At 32.8% G+C, this 16,481-nt stretch overlaps 1 protein-coding gene across 3 annotated transcripts in view; it reads left to right on the plus strand.

Annotated features, from left to right (window-relative positions):
- Nucleotides 1-16,481, plus strand: part of Znf638 (zinc finger protein 638) — a 57,146-nt gene that overhangs the window by 24,159 nt on the left and 16,506 nt on the right. For 2 of the 3 annotated variants that reach the window (XM_071601693.1, XM_071601692.1), the window contains exons 10-18: nucleotides 3,396-3,446; nucleotides 6,742-6,807; nucleotides 7,832-7,918; nucleotides 8,174-8,242; nucleotides 8,639-8,679; nucleotides 10,174-10,305; nucleotides 12,991-13,119; nucleotides 14,446-14,487; nucleotides 14,771-14,905. In XM_071601693.1, the coding sequence (XP_071457794.1) occupies nucleotides 3,396-3,446; nucleotides 6,742-6,807; nucleotides 7,832-7,918; nucleotides 8,174-8,242; nucleotides 8,639-8,679; nucleotides 10,174-10,305; nucleotides 12,991-13,119; nucleotides 14,446-14,487; nucleotides 14,771-14,905 (752 nt within the window). The remainder of the gene's footprint in view (nucleotides 1-3,395; nucleotides 3,447-6,741; nucleotides 6,808-7,831; nucleotides 7,919-8,173; nucleotides 8,243-8,638; nucleotides 8,680-10,173; nucleotides 10,306-12,990; nucleotides 13,120-14,445; nucleotides 14,488-14,770; nucleotides 14,906-16,481) is intronic. The other variant, XM_071601691.1, reaches the window with a different exon arrangement.

Raw genomic sequence — 16,481 nt, forward strand, 5'->3', positions numbered from 1 at the left:
TGGAGCCATCTACTAGTTGTTTAGGATTCTTACATAGATTGATAAATGGAGAGATTGAAAAGTTCTATTGAGGAAACAGTTGGATTCACTTGGGGTAATTGGGACTTGATATGAAAAGGTTAATTAGAATGGCATATGAAGGTAAAGTTTGAATTTTGTTGTGTGGAATTTTTTTAGTAAGATATAAATATTAAAGGAATATAATAATTTTAAAGTTTTGGGTTGGATGAATTTTGCTCCAAGAATGATAATATTGGGTTTGCCTGTAGTTCAGCAGCAAGGCGCTTGCTTAGTAGCATGTGTGAGGCACTGGGTTTAACCCTTAGCACCACATAAGAATAAACAAACAAAATAGGGGCATGCTGTCTGTCGACAACTACCAAAAAAAAAAAAAAAGAGTGGTAATATTGGTTATTACAGAAAAACATAGCCACAGTTTTATTTATTTATTTTAGCTTGGGGGAAACGTGATGTTAGATTTCAATTTAGCCAGAATTCAGCTATTTTAGAATATCTCCTGAATATTTTTAATAGCTAGTCATATGGCATTGAATGTGAAATGCAGATATGTAGGAAATTTTCTAAGTGTAAAGTATAAATGTTAAATTTTTCTAATATAATAAAAATAATTACTGTGAAGAAAAATGCTTCAAGTTAAATACTGAGCACTTCCTATTTTCTAATGTAAATATAGAAAGAGAGGAACCTATAAAGAAGTGTTAGGTGAAAGAATGGTATACAATATCTTTTTTGAGATTAGATATGTCAGATTGAAGAATGATATGAAAAGTCAATTAAAGATAGTTTGATTATAAGCACATCAAAAAGATTGAAGCTGTGGGGAAGAGGCAAAAACATAAATTTGATCATAAAGGGAGACTTTTAAATTCTCACCCAATACTAATATGAAAGAAATAAAAACATTAAATAATATGTGTTTTAGAAAGTGAGAAGTGCTGTGACCAAAAGAAAAAAATAGAACTAGGGTAAAGGTGATTAATTCATTTACCTTTAGAATATAGTGTGTAAATAATAGTGATTTTTTTTTTAAGCAAAAGGTTCTACTAACAATCTGTTCCCAAAAAAGGGAAAACAGGGGTAAGTCAAATTTTGAGCATCTATTTGAGTTATGTTATTTACACTGGGCACTTAATGTATTTATGTTAGTTACTTTATGTAATCTTTTCTCATTTTTAAATAAGTAAACAGATTCAGAGAAGTTATTTGACTTACTGAAGACCACATGAAGAGTTAGGACTCAAACTGTATGATTTCAAAGTGTTTCGCCTGCATAAAACTACTGCTATCAAAATGAATTCCCAGATGAAAATTACTTTATTTTAAATGTAATTATAAGGGCTGGGAATATAACTCAGTAGTAGAGTGCTTGCCTAGCACGTGCAAGGCCCTGTGTTTGATTCCCAGCACCACACACATACAAAAAATATATAATTATAAAAATAATAAATGATTACAGAGCTTGTTCTTAATCTCTCTGGATCACTGTTCTTCTTTTATCTTAATAGTTTCCCTAAAAGTTTGTTCCACTTTTCATGCTATGCTTTTTTTCCTAGTTGATTCTCTCCTTTCCATGTCTTTAAGGACCAGTTACATCTCTTATACATATTTAAACCTTCTCCATACCCTCAGATGTACTCGTCTCATTTAAAACAATTACCATGGATTGAACCCAGGGGAGCTCTACCACTGAGCTGCATCCCCAGACCTTTTTATTTTTTATTTTGAGACAGGGTCTTTCTAAGTTGCTGAGCCTGACCTCCAACTTGAGATCCTCCTGCTCAGCCTCCCAAGTCTCTGGGATTGTAGGTATGCACCACTGTGCCTACCTTTTAACCTTTTTAAAATCTAGTATAGAATAAAGTCCAAATTCTTCATCTTTACATAAATTACCCTTTGCCCTTTGAAGGCTTCATCTTCCTTTTTCTACCTCAAAACTCAGCTATGTTTCAGCCTCTCAGAACAATTTATATTCTAGGCATGCTATGCTCATTCATCTCTCAGTTCTTTACTTATGCTGACCATTCATGTAATAGTTGTCTGACTCTCAGTGAGCTTTACTTAGTACCTACTTTACAAGTACCAGGCAAGGTGCTAAAGGTAAAAAAAATCAGTGAAGGGGCTGTGGCTGTATTCCTTAGCATGTGTAAGGCACTGGATTTAAAAATAAAATAATTCTATACAAAAGGTCAGTGAAGACTTCCTTTTGTGGGGTAGGGTTAAGGCCAATTTTAATTCATTCTTTGTGGCCTGTCTCAGTTTCTTCAGTACCTTCCCTGACTTTCCTACTCTGTTAGAAGTTTGCAGCTCTCTTCTAGTAATAATTTATACATTAAATCACTTGGTATTAATAATTTGTGTTAATAAGTCTTTGTTTCCTTTACTTGCTGGGTAAGGGAACATATTTAATTTTATTTTTCCATCATTTAAATGTTAAGTCTTACACAGTGGCGCATGACTGTAATCCCAGCAGCTTAGGAGGTTGAGGCAGGAGGATCAGGAGTTCAAAGGCAGCCTCAGCAGAGGCTGTCTCTAAATGAAATACAAATAGGGCTGGGGGTGTGACTCAGTGGTCAAGTGCCCTTGAGTCCAATTACCGGTATTCCCCCCCAGAAAAGTTAAGTATTTATATCAAAATAACCATTGGATCAGAAATTTAATGTGTCACATAGCCTGGTAAAGATATTTTTAAATGTGGACAACATATTTTTTAAATTCCAAAATGAGGAAATTCATTCCAAATAGGAAAACATTTGATTACATAAAAAATACTTTTACATAAACATTTTGTATAATTGCATTTTAAAAATTGTTATCTGTGTGATATAGACCAATTTCTTAATATTTAAAGGGGACTAGTAAATGAGGAAAATGTCAACAACTTAAAGAGAAATTTGGCAAATAGAATAAGTAGGTAAGATGATGTAGGGATGTAAAAAATAAGGATGATATTTAAACGTGAAAATTGATTCAACTTTTCTCATAATTAACAAAAATTAAATCATACCAGTGTTGATGTCACATTGGAAAGATTTCATAACTTTTGTCACTGAGTTAAGCTTATGGTTAAGTTACTCAAACATAAGTTGTTATGTTTGAGTGGAAATGTAGAAGCCCCACTCTCATATTTGATGGGAATATTAATTGGTACAGCCACGCTGGAGGGCTCTTTTAATATTAATTGTTAAAAATTTAGTGTGTACCTTTTGACAGATCAAGTTCATCTTTAAGAATTTGCCCTAGTAATAATTCCTCAAGAACATCTTGGGATGTTTCTTGCCATACACATAATCAAAATTATGGCCAGGTTAGCTCTTACCTTAACCCAAATGATGTTATTATAATGTGTTATTGAAATATTTTTCTTGTTATTTTAGCCAAAACTGGACAAACCAAGACATCTTCAGTCAAAGTAAACAAATCTACAGGTAATTTTTTGGGAGGGGGGAGATTGAAACAGTGTCCTTTCGCATGCTAGCAAGTGCTCTACCACTGAGCCACACTCAGTCCTCCAGGTGTGTTTACAGTTAAGATCTAGACACATTAGCTTACTTTAAATTAAGAATGTGTAGCAGTAGTCTTGGATTTCATGTGATACAGTCTTATTGAATGTATATTAATCCTCAAAATATATAGTCATCCTGCAATTCTGAGAAACGAGAGATTTAGTGCATAATATTCTTTCCTTATAGTAATTATCAAAGTAAGATAATTAAACTGGAGAAAGTATTTCTTATAATGAACATCACAGATATTTTCTTCCTTTTCTTTCATTGATGTTGTCTCTCACTTTGTTTTATACAATAGTCCAGAAAGCAAACATGATCTCTTTGCAGTTTTTATAAAACTAGTAGGTTTTAAAGTAATTATTATTATTTTCTTTACTCTGGCATAATGCTTCCTTTTCCTTTCCCTCCCATTTCTACTAAATGCAGGTTAATTCAGGGTCATCTTTAAGTGGATAAGAGCAGTGGATTAAATTGTCTTCCCTACAGTATTAAACAGGAAAAGAAGTAGCTTTTTACTGGGAAATACCACCGTTAATGGCAGACCCAGAATTTTCATGTAGCAGTTTCTTAGAAGCAGTCATCTGAGGGGGTCTTATATTGCAAGGAAACTTGTCTTAAGACTGCATTTATTTATCAACAGTTCATTATTACTTTGATAGGAAGGGTATGGAAGTCACTGGTAGAGATTTGGTAGGCTGGGAGATAAAGCTGCTAGAAACATCCCAAGAGTCATCTTTGTATTTCTTGAGGAATTATTACTAGGGCAAAGGATGTTGGAAATAGATGCTGGCTTTTTTTTTTTTTTTTTCCTTCTCAAATTTTGGTGTACAAATGGAAATAGGAAAGTGAATTGACTTGTGATAATAATAGGGATAGTAAAAGAAATGCATGATAGGCTTACTGGGGCAAAGTTACTTCAGTGTAGTAAAATTTACGGATTGCTGGGTGCTGGGGTTGTTGCTCAGTGGGAGAGTGCTCGCCTGGCACATGTGGGCACTGGGTTCGATTTTCAGAACCACCTAAAAATAAAATAAAGATATTGTGTCCACCTACAACTAAAAAAATAATAAGTGTTAAAAAAATTTACAAATTACTAAGAATTGACTAGTTGTGTGACAGATTGTAAGGAATTGGTGCAGTAGTTCCTGTACCCACAGGGATGTGTTCCACAACCCACAGTAGATACCTGATACTGCAGATAGTACCAAACCACACATATACTGTTTTTCTGACACATAAATATCTGTGATAAAGTTTATTTTATACGCTAGGCACAGTAAAAATTAGCAATGATAATAAAATAATAAAAAGTTAAGGGAGTATGATCTCTAAAATTATTTAACCAATTGTACTTTCACCTAAAGTAAGAAGCACTTTACAGCTTCTTTGGCATGTGTGAATTGTCAGCATCACAACACTTTTTTTTTTTTTTTTTCAGTTGTAGGATGGAGACAATGTAGTTATTTGTTTTTTATGTGGTGCTGAGGATTGAACCCAATGCCTCACACATGTGAGGTGAACGTATTACCACTGAGCCACAACCCAGCCCAGCATCACTACTCTTGAACTTTGGGGCCATAATTAAGTAGTTAAGTAAACACAAATGCTCAAGTAATAGTGTGATATCAGAGACTGCTACTGAGTAACTAATGGACCAGGTATACATTGTTGATATGCTGGATAAATAGCACATTCACATCTCAGGCAGAATGAAGCAGGACTCAGAATGACACAAAGTTACTTATAAATTGTTTGATTTCAGAATTTTTCCATTTAATACTTTCAATCTTTGGGTATATGAAACTCTGAAAAGCAAAATTGAAAGATACCTTTCATGTTGCTGTTTTAGAACAACGATTATGGTCTGTCCTTGAATATAAAAGGTGGATTTGTACACTATTACTATTGGATTTTATGGATGTCAGTTATTCCCTCCCTCCCTCCCTCTCTCTGTGTGTCTGTCTTTCTCCACCCCCCTCAATTCTCTCTCCCTGTCCCAGGGTGTATGTGTGTGTGTGTGTGTGTGTGTGTGTGTGTGTGTGTATGTGTGTGTGAGAGAGAGAGAGATTGATCTAATTTTTCAAAAGTATGGTTGTATTCTTACAAGGTTACTGTTAGATAGTTGTGACAATCTCCAAACACCTTTGTTTATATGTGAGGAAACGTATGCAGAAATCATTAATGCCCCCACTTTTTTTTTTGCTATGGCAGTGGTAGGGCACCAGGAATTGAATTCAGGGGCGCTTGACAACTGAGCCACATCCCCAACCCTATTTTGTATTTTATGTAGAGTCAGGGTCTCACTGAGTTGCTTAGTACCTCACTGTTGCTGAGGCTGGCTTTGAACTCTTGATCCTCCTGTCTCAGCCTCCTGTGCTACTGGAATTATAGGCATGTGCCACTGTGCCTGGCCACATCTTCTTAATTTAACTTCGAATTCAACTTAGATTTATGGCATTTTCTTGCTGAGTTGTTATAGATTCTAAAATTCAAAGCTAAATTTCAGAATGGTGAGGTTTTTGGCTTCTTGGTGATCTTTTTTTTTTCTTTTTAATATTGTTTAGTCGTTAATGGTTCTTTATTTATTTATATGTAGTGCTGAGAATCAAACCGAGCGCCTCCCACATGCTAGGCAAGTGCTCTACCACTCCACCACAACCCTAGCCCCTTTTTAGTGATCTTTACTGCAACTTTGATGATCACAATCTTTATAAATAGCATCATCACAGAAAGTAAGCAACAGTAATCCGTGTGTAGGCAAAAAGCAGTTAAATAGTCTTGGACAGCTAGAACACATTAGGAATGAGTCAGAAACAGTCTTTATGTGACTTTGAGATGTTCTTGAATTTTTTGGTCAACTGACAGCAAGGGAAGCTTGGATCTGGGAGGTTCTGTGTATAACTGGTTTTGGAACCATTGAAAGCGTGGGATTTGGAATTGTTTTTATGTCCTTAGAATTAATAATTTAGCTTCTAGTTGATCCATACATTTAGAGATTCATTTAACTCACCTTAATACCATTTACACATATCCTAGTAGGGGAATGAATTCTTATGTCAGTGATTTCTTTTCCCCCTGAATAAATTATCATAGCTGGATTTTAGAAAATCATCTGTGCGGTTGTGCATATATTCTTTCTCTGTGAAGTTCGTTCTTTGGAGATTGTTGATACTAGTTAAGTAAACCGGTTTTGACCTTAGCTTTTGTTATTTAGGGAAATCAGCGGGTTCTGTAAAATCTGTGGTAACAGTAGCTGCTAAAGTTAAAGCTATCAAAACAGGTAAGACTAAAAGAGGTTTTATTACGTTTACTTTTAATTCTTCCTTAAAGCATACAAATACAATATCAGAAACAAATTTTAAATTCACAAATAATTTTTAGTATTTAATAACATCTTGAAAATAGATATTGCTATGATCTATATAGGTCTTTTATTTGTTGGTACTTTTATCTTGGACAGTAAACTGCCATTAAAGATATATTTTTGTGCAGTGATATAACTCATATTATCTATATTTTATTTATTCACACATGCACACATCTGTATATATAGCTTTATAGATTGTATAGTTTGACAGATTTATAATCATATAATAAGGCTACTCTGTCATTCTCTCCTATAAATAGTTTAGTCTTTGCCTTGTTCTTTTTTTTTTTTTTTTTCAGAATTTTTGCTTCACATTACCTTTCCTAGCTTGTATAATTTTTTTGATGTTTGTTACTTTAAAAGATTAGTTCTTTCCATGTTAGTAGAATGAATTTCTCTGTAAAGAAATAGTACATTTTCTCTCTAAGTACATTATTTTAAATAAATGTAGCTTTTTGAAACTTAGCATGATCTTCTTAGTGGTGGTATCTTTTCTTAGACTAGTATCAAAGAACCTTTGCAGAAATTCTAAAACATGTTTTGCTTCTGTGATTATGTGTTTCTACTGCATGAAGGTTAAATTTATTTAAGGCCACCAACAAAACATTGTATCTTGGGCTGGGGTTGTGGCTCAGCAGTATAGTGCTCACCTAGCACGTGCAAGGCTCTGGGTTTGATCCCCAGCACCTCATAAAAATAAATAAATAAAATAAAGGTATTGTGTCCAACTACAACTAAAAAATATTTTTTTTAAATTGTATCTCAAATTTACTTTTACTATTGGTAAACAGATATTGAAAATAAATGGAAATAATGAATATATGGAAAGAACTGCTTTTACAATAAAGTTGAACAATTCATTTACTAATACATTAGTATGAAGCATGCTAAAATGATTGAACAGACCTGTAGAATAACAGTTGGATTGTTTTAAAAGGAAAATCTACTGGAAAGAAGTCTTTAGAAGCCAGAAAGGCTGGGAATATCAAAAATAAAGATTTAAACAAACCTGTAACTGTACCAGGTAAGCTTGAAGTATTATCATTCTATATTTTATTTTTTTTAGATCCTGTGTATTCAGGATGTATTTTGAAATTTCCCTTAAAAATCCTCAAAGGGATTATTTTGTTTTCAGAAAGAAATGTGTTAGGTTGAGTTTGATTTGAACCAGGACAGTGAAAGAGACTTGAAATGACAAAATAATTTGTTATTGTTTACATTTACTAGTTTAATTAGATAAGTGTTTTTGTAGACTACTAAAACAGACTATTTCATGCAGCAAATTCTGAAGTAAATACCAGTACAGAAGCTAAAGCTGCTGAAAACAGTGCTAAAGAAACTATTTCAGGTAGGCCAATAGAATTTTATTTTGTTCCCCTACGGTTAAGGATAGAGGAAAATTTTTAAATTTTAAGAAAAGCAGTACCAAGTTTTGTATCTCGTGTGTGTGTGTGTGTGTGTGTGTGTGTGCGCACGCGCGCGCGCACACACACACAGCTATGTATTTTTAAATACCACTGTCATACACAAGATTATTCCGAAATTTTGCTCTTACAAGGAAAAAAAATATATTATCTAAAAGCTAGTGTCTCTTTTGTAGTTATTACCTACTAATTTTCTAGTCTTTTGTCAATTGTAAATATGTGCATATAGCTTCTGTTCAATCCATTGTAAAGTGAGATTTTAATAAATATATCTACATGAATTTAAAAAAAATAATTTTTATTATTATTTTGGTATTAAGAAGCTGCTTTGGAAGCCACAGAAAATGAAGCAGTTAACAAGGTCAGTTTTTATGTTTTATTTCTTTAAAGCTCAAATTTTGACAAAACAGTTGTTTTGGTTTTTTTTTGTAGATCCACGTAAAAAAAATTTACAGTATTTGTGTTGTGGAAAATTCAGTCATTTGTGACTCCTTAAATATGGTTTCAGTTCAAAAACCTTGAGTTACAGAGTAGATCTTAGGGATAGATTACCAAAAAATGTGTACATATTTGAAAAGATCACTTTTCCCTGAGAATAGCTAAAATGGGGTTTGGGGTAAATAACAGTTCATCAAATTAGAACTCAGAATTTCGTGGTATCTTTTTTCTTCCTAGGAGATATGCTAATATTATATTTTTTAGAACACACGAGGTTGTTTGATGTTGTGGGGACTTTTGGAGGGGCAGGTGGATTTTCCAGTTTATTTGAAGATCATAAAGTTCACTTTGATTATTTTCTTGTAGTTATATTTATCATTAAGAATATTAAAGTATCATTAATCCATATTTTATTTGTTTAGATTTTAAGGTCACTCAGGTGCTAATAAGCACAAGTTTATTTTGCTGTAACAAATCCATTAATTCATTCTTTAAGAAGTCACTAAGTATTTTAGGAATCCCTTAAAGGACTTTAAAAGGAACCATTTTTTTGGTATGGGGTGTTGAACCCAGCCAGGGGTGCATAACCACTAAGCCACACCCCCAGCCCTTTTTATATTTTAGTTAGAGTGTTGCTAAGTTGCTCAGGGATTGGACAAGTTGCTGAGGCTGATTTTTGAACTCAAGATCCTCTTGCCTCAGTCTCCTGAGGCACTGGAATTACACATATGATGTGCCAGTAAATCACTCTCAGAGGGTTTATGAAAATTATAAGTTTCTACCTTTTTTTTTAAACAAAAGTGAAAAACTGCCAAGCTTACTATATAGCTTATCCTTAGAAATTTTCCCAATATTCACAAAAAGAAAAATAGTATTGATGAAACAGTTATCTTAGAAAATAAAATGGATCAAGATAGGTAACAGTGGAAAAGAAAGTACTTCCTCAAAGTGTGGATTAGGTTGTTGGGTAAGGATCTTAATGAATTGGGTAAGCTTTTTTTATGTTGCCTAAAAATAATTATCTTACTTGGGAAGATAAAAAGATACACACTAATTTGGAGATTGAGGATGTTGTGTCACAAGGTATAGGAAATGGCAATAGTACATGAAAAAAAAAGAAGTTGTAAGTAAGCTTATGTTTTAAAACACCGAATGGCAGGGGGAAAACAACCCACAGATCAGGACTAGGTGACAGGTTGTTTGACTATAGTTACTCTGTATATTTGAAGAATGTAAATTTGCAAATGTAAGGGGAAAGGTTGTTTTTTATTTGAAGTTTATTCCAGCCTCCTGAATTGGTCAGACTTTTCTCAGAAGTAAACACAATTTAAGTACTAACATAATGATGTGAAGTATAAATTTAAATATAAAAAAAAGTTAAAAAATTTTAATACTAATTTCTTAATTTCTTTTGAAGGAATCAGAAGAAATGTGCGTGGTACTTATTTCTAATTTGCCTAATAAAGGCTATTCTATAGAAGAAATTAATAACTTGACAAAACCATTTGGTGGTTTAAAGGATATTTTGATTTTATCATCTCATAAAAAGGTAAGAGTTGTTAATATTAGTGATAGTTTACACGCTAATTTTGAGAAACATTAAATTCATGAAACTATTTAAAAGCAACATTGCAAAGTAATGCTTACATTAAGCTAAGAGAGTTTTAAAATGTAAAACAGATTTATTTTTAATACTGTCCTAATAAGGCATAGTTTTAATGATAAGAGGGAATGGCTAACTAATATGTCAAAGATCTGCTCGAGATTGTATTTTACTAGAAAATGTTTAATATCTTTAATGTTTAATAAAAAGCTGTTTAATAACAAAATTTTATAGATGACTCTTCTACTAGTATGTCTTATTCTATTCTTTCATCAGTGATAACTCAAATGAGCAGTCACTGTTTTCAGACATAAACTAATAATGTTAGCTCTACTTAGAATAAATAAGTTTGCTGGGCACAGTGGCACATGCCTGTAAATCCCAGCCACTTGGGAGACTGAGGCAGGAATACTGCAAGTTCAAAGCTTCCTCAGCAATTTAGCGAGAACCTGCCTCCAAATTTTAATAAAGGCCTGGGGATGTTGCTCAGTGGTTAAGACCCCTGGTTGAGTACCCCCAAAAAAGTTTATCTGTATGCTACAAACTTTCAGTATTTATTGCTTTTGTAATTTTAAAACAGCACAGTAAGATTTTTTGGTTAATAATAAACAACTGGTGGAAGGTATTTTATAGGAGGTAAGATTTCGGGAAAAGTTTGAACATTGGAAATCATGCCATTAGATTGGTAAACAGCAGTGTTCTTATCATAGAAAGGTGTGTTGGAGATCATGAAAGGTCTTTGAGGCCAGTGTTCTTAAGAAAATGAGAGAAGAGTGAATACAAGTAAGTTATGTAGTTTCAAAATATGTCAAAAATAGGTTATTTGAGTGTTTCACAATTCTGTAAATGCATTAAAAACTATGCATTGTACACTTTTAAATGGGTGAATTTTATGTTGTGACAGTTACATTTTATTAAAAGAAAAGTAGATTATTTGTAAGTTTAAAGAAGATGAGAATAAAAGGAAATGCATTTTTTAATATTAAGGTTTTATATGTGACAGTATATTGAAATAGGGGAAATTTGCATTTTTAGAAATAGTTAAAATTTTTTAATAACTTAATTTTTTAATTAATTAATTTTAATGTGGTGCTGAGGATCGAGCCCAGTGCCTCACACGTTTTAGGCAAGCGTTCTACCACTGAACCACAACCCCAGCCCAGAAACAATTAAAATTTATTACTGATAACTTTACATAATTCATTAAAGTATAAATACATGTATATTATATATTGTATATAAGTATAAAATCTAAACACAAAAATACCTAGGTTATTAACTATCCAGTTTTGATTAGAGTAGAAGTATTAAATACTTGGAGATTTAGTACTTTTAGCTATTACATAAAAAAATATCAGATTCAGTACAGTAGTCCATCCTGCCTCCACACTACTGCTTATATAGGAGAATTACATTTGATGACTATAGGGATGCCTGAAACTGCAGATAGGACTGAACTTTGTATATACTATATTTTTTCCAATACATACATATACAGATATAATGCCTTTTCCATCTTAACTAAGTACTTAACATGCACAGTGGCCATAATTTTTGCTGATTTGATTTTCAGATGCAACAGCAAAACTAGCACAGATTTCTTTTTCCTTCTTCACAATTTCACAGATAAAAGATTTGTCTTTATCATAGATCTTAGCAATCTCAGCATGTATTTTTTTTTCTTTATTATGTATAAACTTTTTACCTTTTTACTTGAAGCACTTTACAGCTCCTCTTTGGCACAAGTCGTTAACATCATACTCTTATGCTTTGAGGCCGTTATTTAGTAAAATTAATGTTACTTAAACAAGAGCTACACTTAACAGTAACAGAGATGGCTATTAAGATGACTAATGGGCAAGTAGTATGTGTATACAGCATGGATATGCTAGACAAAGGGATCTTTCAGGTCCCAAGCAAGAAGTGGGATGACTGGAGATTTCATCACACCACCCATAATGGCATTCAGTTTTAAAATTTATATATCTTTTTTTAGTTAATGATGATATTAAAATTAACATAAAGGAAAATGGATACTTGAAATTAAAAAAAACATTTGTATACAGTGAGAAACAGAAGCTTCACATCCACAATATGCTATTTAGCATATTAAAAGTATAATGAATAAATGGGCAAATGACAGAAATAATTTGTGAAATATTTATAGCTGTATACAAATACATAGAAGATTTTTACCACAGTATATATTAGCAAATGTATAGAAGAATCAATTTCAACTTACCTAGGCTTGAAAATTAAGACAAAAATACATAGAGCTAAAATTTTATACCTATGAAAAAAACAAAAAATAACTTGATAGTCGTTATACATGTATTTACTCAAAATGTAATATCTACATGTTAGATACTATTGTACTAAAAATGCAGTGAATAATTTATTACTTTAATGTCAGTTACTAGAATGTTTTTTGTTTATATTTGTAGTATTGCCTTACAAGTTAAGTCATTTATTATTTCTTAGTAGTCTTAGTTAACTGTGTGCATCACGATTTTGAGGTCTGCATTTTTGATCTTAAAAATATTTATTAAATTGTTTAAGTCATTTGACTAAAGTATTTTCTTTTCAAGAAAAAATAAGACTTTTTTTTACTTGTAATTTTTATTTTAAAAGGCATATATAGAAATAAGTAGAAAATCTGCAGATTCTATGGTAAAGTTTTATACCTGCTTCCCAATATCCATGGATGGAAATCAACTCTCCATAAGTATGGCTCCTGAAAACGTGAATATAAAAGATGAGGTAAATCATAGATTTACACCATCATTTTTATTAGATATTAATTTTTTATCAGATTTTTATAGTCTGTTATGTTATCCTGTTTTCTTCTTTGGTGCATGTCTTTATCCTAGGCGCTAAGAAAACTTTTTGTCTTCTCAATAATCACTTAATCCACTATTGAGGGAATCCTATACATAGTTTGTTGGGTTAGAAAAAAATTTAAAATTATCTCTAACAGGCATCTCCTCGCTGCTCATATCTTACAGGAATTTTGGAAGTTTTCCTAATTCTTTTTCTATGATTTTTTTTTTCCTGATTCCTTACATGTGAGCCTTCATGAAGTTTTCTCTCTTTAACTACAAAATTTGTTTCCCTTTCTTCATTCTGTCTACAGTTACTTCTCTTAAAAACTTTTATTGGACCAGCAAAGTTATATTCCTTTGTACTTTATGCCTTCAGCTCATCAAGTTCGTTCTTCACAAAACCACAAAAATGACAAAGTTCATATCTATTCAAATTCAGTAAAAACCCTTCAATGTTTCTATGTGACCTATAGTGACATATTACTATGTCTAGAGGAAGGTGGAAATGCAAAACACTTGTAAATTAGAGAGAGTGTTTTATATATGTCACTTGTGTCAAAGAAAAAAAGAGAACCATAGTCTCATAAGATAAAGTTCTTTTCCTGCACATAAATCTTTTCATTAGTTATTCTTTGCCAGCTTTGACATTCTATTCTCATGTCACTTTGGCCTTTTTATATTTAAGTAGCAATAGTTCACTGTACATTTCTACACTATGCAGCTTTGTATTTGCCTGTATCTGTTATTCCTCATCTTTTTCTTTGCTTTGTTAGCTTTCCTTTTTTCTTTTTTTTTTTTTCTTAAATTTTTTAGTTGTAGATGGACACAATACCTTTATTTTATTTATTTTTTTAAGGTGGTGCTGGGGATAAAACTCAGTGCCTCCATGTACAAGGCAAGTGCTCTATCACTGAGCTAGCACTCCAGCTCCTGTTAGCTTCTTTTAATATTAAATTCTCTTTCTTTTGTTCATATTAAGTCATAATTAGTTCCTTATTTGTGAATTTGAATGTCTTCCCTAAATGGCACTTACTGATCTTTAATTAATTTAGAGAAATAAGGAAAATGAAGTTGTATGGGGTGAGACTTCAATAACTTTTTCAAAAAGAGGGAAATATTTTTGGAAGGAATCAAAGTTTTGTTGCTCATTTGATGAAATAATGGATAATGCAAATTTGTGTAGAGTTTTATATTATAAATCTTGACTAACTACATGAATGAGAAAGAGCTTATTTCTTCAGCCTTTATCTTTTTGACTTTTTAGGAAGCCCTGTTTACAACCTTGATTAAAGAAGATGACCCAGAGGTGAGTTTTGCATTTACATACCCATGTTGACGCGTTTGTTAGAAACATTGTTTTATTGGTTCATCTTTTAGGAATTAAAGAAGACCTTAGTAGCAATATTAAGATACCTGTACTGAAGGGATAAGATATGTCATGTGGATCTTACTTTCTTTATCTACAGTCATTTTCTTACTCTTGAGAAGACATCATATGGCCATTGTAATTTTAAATTACCACTAATCTGTGTTTCACAGTTTGAAGCTACAGCTTTGAATTTTTCTATGCCATCTCTTAAAAAATACAGGCAAATACAGATAAAATTTATAGCCAGTTTGTGCATCTTGATAATTTACCAGAAGATGGACTTCAGTGTGCACTTTGTGTTGGACTTCAGTTTGGAAAAGTGAATCACCACATATTCATGAATAATAAAAACAAGGTAACAAGTTCCTCCCTAATTTAGCTACTACGAATATATGACTGGACCCTTATTCTTGTGGTCTGCAACTTTTGTGGGTGCGGGGGGCAGGGGTGGGCAGTGTACCAGGGATTTTTAACCCACGGACACTTCAGTGTTGAGCTATATCCCCAGCTCTTTTTATTTTTTATTTTTGAGACAAAGTCTTACTAAGTTGCTTATGGCTTGGCTGTTGCTGAGGCTGACATCAAACTTGCGATCCTCCTGCCTTGGCCTGCCGAGTTGCTGGGATTACAGATGTGCACCACCATGCCTGGCTGTGGTCTGCAACTAACTTCTGAATTGAAGCATTTATAAACACCATTCAGTTGCTTAGTAGGATAACAGACCAGGATATTTTCTCCTCAGCTGTCACAAGGAAAAGAAAATAATCAATCTCTATCTGTCTCCCTTTCTCTTTTTTCAGAACTCTTAGTTTTTAAGGAGAAACAAGATTCACACAGGGGAAGGGATAAAATAGTCCAAAAAGTATTATCTAACTGGGAAGTTTAGATTGAGTTTATTTGAATCTGACTTTGACTAACTTTGTGGCCTTGGCAGTTTGTTTTACACTTATTTGTAAAATGAAATGCACATTACCAGATATCTTTTTAAAGTTCCTTTCAGCTATAAAACATAGATTTAGGTCTGTTCATTTATGAGAAGTTATAAATACTCATTTCATGATTTGGCTTCTTTTTTTTTCTTTTTGTTTTGGTACTCAAGATTGAACCCAGGGGCACTTTGCTCTTTCACTGAGCACATCCCCAGCCTTTTTTAATTTTTATTTTGTTTTGAAACAGGGTCTTGCTAGGTTGTTGAGGGCCTCACTGAATTGCTGAGGCTGGCCTCAAACTTGCAATTCTCCTGCCTCAGCCTCCCAAGTCTCTGGGATTATAGGTGTGCACCACTATGTTCTTCTCTTAAAATTAAGAACCAAAAATTGTTCATCTGTTTGCATTTTTCATACCCTCTATATTCAATACATATTTTAGTTTATGACCATTAAAATTAGGTTTTGATCAGCAGTATTTTATCTAGAAAGGCAGGATTTCACATTAAAGTGGATGATTTTTGCTTCATATAAAGTACATATTTGATCAATGACTTTTTTTTTTTGGTATGTTCCTAACTGAAAATAGAGCATGTTTGGGATTACATGTTTAGGATTACAGATGTGCATATAGGAATGGTGTGACATAGGCTGGAAGGTAGGGCACAGATGGCATGTACAAATTCTAAAGTTTTACTTTAGGCAGACTCTTTTTGTACCAGGGATTGAACTCAGGGGCACTTGACTACTGAGCCACATCTCTAGCCCTATTTTGTATTTTATTTAGAGACAGGGTCTCACCGAATTGCATAGTGCCTCAGCCTCCTGAGCCGCTAGGATTATAGGCATGCACCACCGTGCCCAGCATCCTTTTATATATATATATTTGTAGACATCCTTAATACACAGTCTTTAAAAATGCATATCATTTTCAGTTTTGCTTTGCCTTTTGCAACATTCTAAGGATCGTTTTCGTTCCTTTACTTGGAGATAGGATTAACAATA

Source organism: Marmota flaviventris, chromosome 14 (genome assembly GCF_047511675.1).
Source record: "Marmota flaviventris isolate mMarFla1 chromosome 14, mMarFla1.hap1, whole genome shotgun sequence".
NCBI classification, from domain to species: Eukaryota; Metazoa; Chordata; class Mammalia; order Rodentia; family Sciuridae; genus Marmota; species Marmota flaviventris.